This window comes from Tupaia chinensis, unplaced genomic scaffold (assembly GCF_000334495.1).
Source record: "Tupaia chinensis unplaced genomic scaffold, TupChi_1.0 Scaffold000037_18, whole genome shotgun sequence".
Lineage (NCBI taxonomy): Eukaryota > Metazoa > Chordata > Mammalia > Scandentia > Tupaiidae > Tupaia > Tupaia belangeri.
The window spans coordinates 1,464,466-1,468,187 of record NW_006159476.1 but is presented as its reverse complement, the minus strand read 5'-3'; the positions used below and the strand labels follow the sequence as shown (position 1 = coordinate 1,468,187).

General features: G+C 50.6%; 1 protein-coding gene across 5 annotated transcripts; it reads left to right on the top strand.

Annotated features, from left to right (window-relative positions):
• Positions 1–3,152, top strand: SERTAD3 (SERTA domain containing 3). Of its 5 annotated transcripts, none has more exons than XM_006140464.3 (3): positions 1–58; positions 1,469–1,578; positions 1,954–3,152. In XM_006140464.3, exon 3 carries the CDS (start codon positions 1,960–1,962, stop codon positions 2,554–2,556), a length of 597 nt encoding a protein of 198 aa, XP_006140526.1. In that variant the 5' UTR covers positions 1–58; positions 1,469–1,578; positions 1,954–1,959; the 3' UTR covers positions 2,557–3,152. The 5 variants fall into 5 exon arrangements, with proteins under 5 accessions (XP_006140526.1, XP_006140523.1, XP_027627730.1 ...); XM_006140461.3 differs by having other exon boundaries at positions 1,469–1,624; XM_027771929.1 differs by having other exon boundaries at positions 1,469–1,735.
• The last annotated feature ends 570 nt before the right edge of the window (positions 3,153–3,722 follow it).

Sequence of the window (3,722 nt, the reverse complement as noted above, 5' to 3'; positions counted from 1 at the left end):
GTGGGTCTGGGCGCTGCAGGAGTTCCGGGAGGTGATCGTTGCAAGCCTGGCAACTGAGGTGAGGAGTGGTCTCCAGGCTTAGGCTCTGCCTTGAGTGGTGGTGGGGGGAGGGAGTGGGGGAAGATGGAAGCGCGACCGACAATTTGAAGAGGCAAGTCCTGAGCGAGGGGTTGGGGGCACAGATTAGAGTGGCTGATAGGTCTGGAGAGACTACGTTAGAGATCCAGGACGGGAGGCGACGTTGTTGGGGCAGATTTTCAGTGGAAGGAGTATGAAGTTAGGACATGGGTGTTTGGAGAAGCGAGAGAACCAGAGGACAGAACTTTTGGGGCAGAGATTCTGGACATTAGGACAATTTAGGTCTTCTGAACAGGTTGATTTGGGGGCTCTATAGTCTTCTGGAAAAGATGTGAGAACTTTGGGGCTGTGATTGCAAATATTTGGAGACTTGAGAGAAATAGAGTCAAGGATTTTTGGACTCCCGAGACGCGGTTGCGGGGTGGGAGTGCTGGGGAGAATTCAATACTTGCGTCTTGGAGCCGAATGAGGAGTTTGGAGATGAAGTCCAGAGGCGTTTGAAAGTCAGGTGAACAGGAGAAAGTTGTAGGGAAGTTCTCAAAATTGGGATACCTACTTTCCGAGTTGGGTGAATCAGGGAGCATTTGTCGTCTTTGAGCGATGTGTTGGAGCGTGGGTCTCTGAACCTCTGAGCAGTTTGGGGTAAGAATCTCGGATCTTCAAGAGTTGGAGAGATTGGGAGAAAGTAGTTTTACGGCCGGAGGCTAGGGTGGGGGAGGGGTGTTCCGGGCGTGGAGCTCAAACCTGCAGCCCCGGAGGCAGTGGAGGGCGGGGCTCGGCAGGCACCCGGCAGCTGGACGTCCGGGTTCCCTTCCCCCACCACCTCGGGACCTTGTGCGCATGCCCTAAGGGAGGGTGGGGGGAGTTTCGTCCCATTGGCGAGTCGAGCCCTCTGGGGATTGTAGTGCCTAATCTACGTCAATTTGTGTGCCTGGCGGCTATTGGCCCATGTTTCCCAGAAGCCCCTAGGCCAAATTGGGGCGTGCCTAGATACTGGCTAGAATCCAGGGAGGGGGGGCGGGTCCTGCAGAGCACCGAGTTCTGGTTGGGTGGTTCATCGGGTGGGGCGGGGCTTGGCATCAGTTGTGTTCTACCAACTTTTCCTTTGGGGCGCGCTTTGGGGGAAGCTGAAGGCGTGGGCGAATAGAGAGGAAGGCTGCTTCTCTGCTCTTGGGAGCGCTCTGAGTTAAGGAGTCTCAACAAATAGGTGCCCTAATAGGGCTCTAGGAAGCTCGAATATAGTATGCACTCAAATAAAACTACTGAATGAATAAATGACAATTAACTCTCGTTCATCAAGCACTTCCTGTGTGTTAGACCCGGTGCATATTACACGTGGGATCTCCTTGAGGATGTGGTGAGAAGTATTTTTACAATCCCCATTTTACAGATGAAGAAACTGAGGCCCAGAGAGGTGGCATCACGTCACTTCTCAAGATCGCACAGCTCAGCAGTATCCAAGACAGAATTCAGACCCTGGAGTCCCTACTTCCAGTCCAGGTCTTTGTGCTCCACACCTGTCTGTGTGTGACATGTTTGAAGAAAGGTTTGTGGAAGAACGGTTTTAAGACCCAGAGGGATTTGAGTTAGGATCCTTTGCAGATGAGGATATTGATTCTCAAGATGTAAATTCCTTATTTGAGGCCACAACAGACAAGTAAGTGGGATCTAAGCCTAGCTATGTTTTAAGTCCAGCTCTTGTTTCCTTAATCACATACATTTACTCACCTCCCTAGCCTTGTGGGGTTCAGACCATTTCCATCTTATAGATGAGTAAACTGAGGTTCAGATCATTAAAATCACAAACTATACAGGCATGAGAAAGTGGGATTTGATTTAGCTCAACTGTGTCTGACCTATCATTCCTTTCCACAGAGCATCATGGTGGGAGGCTTGAAGAGGAAACACTCAGATTTGGAAGAAGAGGAGGAGGAAGAGAGGTGGGACTGGGGTCCGGCAGGCCTTCGGAGTTACCAGCAAGCCCTGCTCCGCATTTCTCTAGACAAAGTCCAGCGCAGCCTGGGCCCCCGGGCACCCAGCCTCCGCAGACATGTCCTCATCCACAACACCCTCCAGCAGCTTCAGGCTGCACTTCATCTGGCTCCTGCACCTGCTCTGCCCCCGGAACCTCTCTTCCTAGGCGAGGAGGATTTCTCCCTGTCAACCACCATCGGCTCTATCCTCAGGGAGCTGGAAACTTCCATGGACGAGACCGAGGCCCCACAGAATCCAGTGGATCCCCCGAACCTTCAGAATGACTTGCTGCCCCAGCCTGATCCAGTGTTCTTAGAGGCTCTGAGCTCCCGGTACCTGGGAGACTCTGGCCTGGATGACTTCTTTCTGGACATTGACACATCTGCAGTAGAAAAGGAACCTGCCTTGGCCCCTCCAGATCCTCCTCCTAACCTCTTCTGTGCCCCAGGATCCTGGGAGTGGAATGAACTAGATCACATCATGGAGATCATTCTGGGGTCCTAAAACTTTGAGGGGGATCCTTCTTCCTATCAGTCTTAATTGTCTGGATCCCTGGGTGCAGCTCTGTGTGTCTGGGTTGGTGGAGGTTCTAAGCAGTGACTACAACCTCCATTCCTCCCTTTCAGAGTTCCACAAACTGTCCTGCATGTGTGTGTGTCTGGTTAGCCCAGCCTTCTGTGAAGGTGGGTCTTCCTGACTTAATTTATCTGTTCCAGATGCCTTAATGAGACCCTGTTTCTGGGAGCCCAATTGCTCACACATTTCTTCTGCCATTTCCTTCACTCCCCTTCTGACCATTGGGGTCTCAGGGAAGATAAAGCTGGGCCTGTCAAAGGATGCCAGGGATGTGCTGTCAGATTGCTCTGACCCAGGCTTTTGCACCGTAAGGGAGTTGGAGGGGCTGGTCTCCCCCACCCCTAGGCTGAACCCTACCTCCTTGGCAGGACCGCAGTTCCAGCAGCCTTCTGCTTCATAACCAGGCCGGACCACGTGCAATAGGGTGGGAACCAAACTGCTCCATGCCACGTTATTTAAAAGAAAGGCAGGGTTTGTGGTGGCTTTTTGTTTGTTTTTTAATAAAAATATTTTGGAAGGAATAATGTTCCCTTGAGTTTCTAAACTTCACTGGACCAATGGGAGGGACTTGGTGAGTTTCCTAGTTGTCTGTACCCCTTCTGTATCAAAGTTGCACAGATCATTGTACATAACCTGTAGTAAATCTTTTCTTTAGTTTTGCTATGGGTGCTCACTCAAGAAAGGGAAAATGAGAAATCACCTCCCCTATAATCCCTTAATTTTCTTGGGAGTTTGAGATGTGCCCAATGTGTTTTTCAAGCCTGAGACTCCAACCTGTGCAATCAGCCATGTAGGATCCAGCCGCCTAAACCACCACGCTACTGACTGACCATACTGAGTGCATATTAAGAGCACTGTTCTTGGGGCCAGCAGGTGGTGTGATGGTTAAGACAGCTGGACTCCCTCCCACATGGCTGACCACGGTTCCAGTCCTGGACCTGGCAGCTTGCTTTCTCCCTTCTGTCTCTCTCTGGTCAACTTCAAAAAAATAAAATAATGACAATGAATAAAGTAAAATAATTCTTTAAAAAAAGAACGCTATTCTAACCACTTACCACACTTCACACAAGAAGAACCCAGAGTTCAGAGATACC

Excerpts from the sequence above, each read along its gene's own strand:
- SERTAD3 (XM_006140464.3), top strand. The coding sequence starts at position 1,960 with ATGGTGGGAGGCTTGAAGAGGAAACACTCAGATTTGGAAGAAGAGGAG.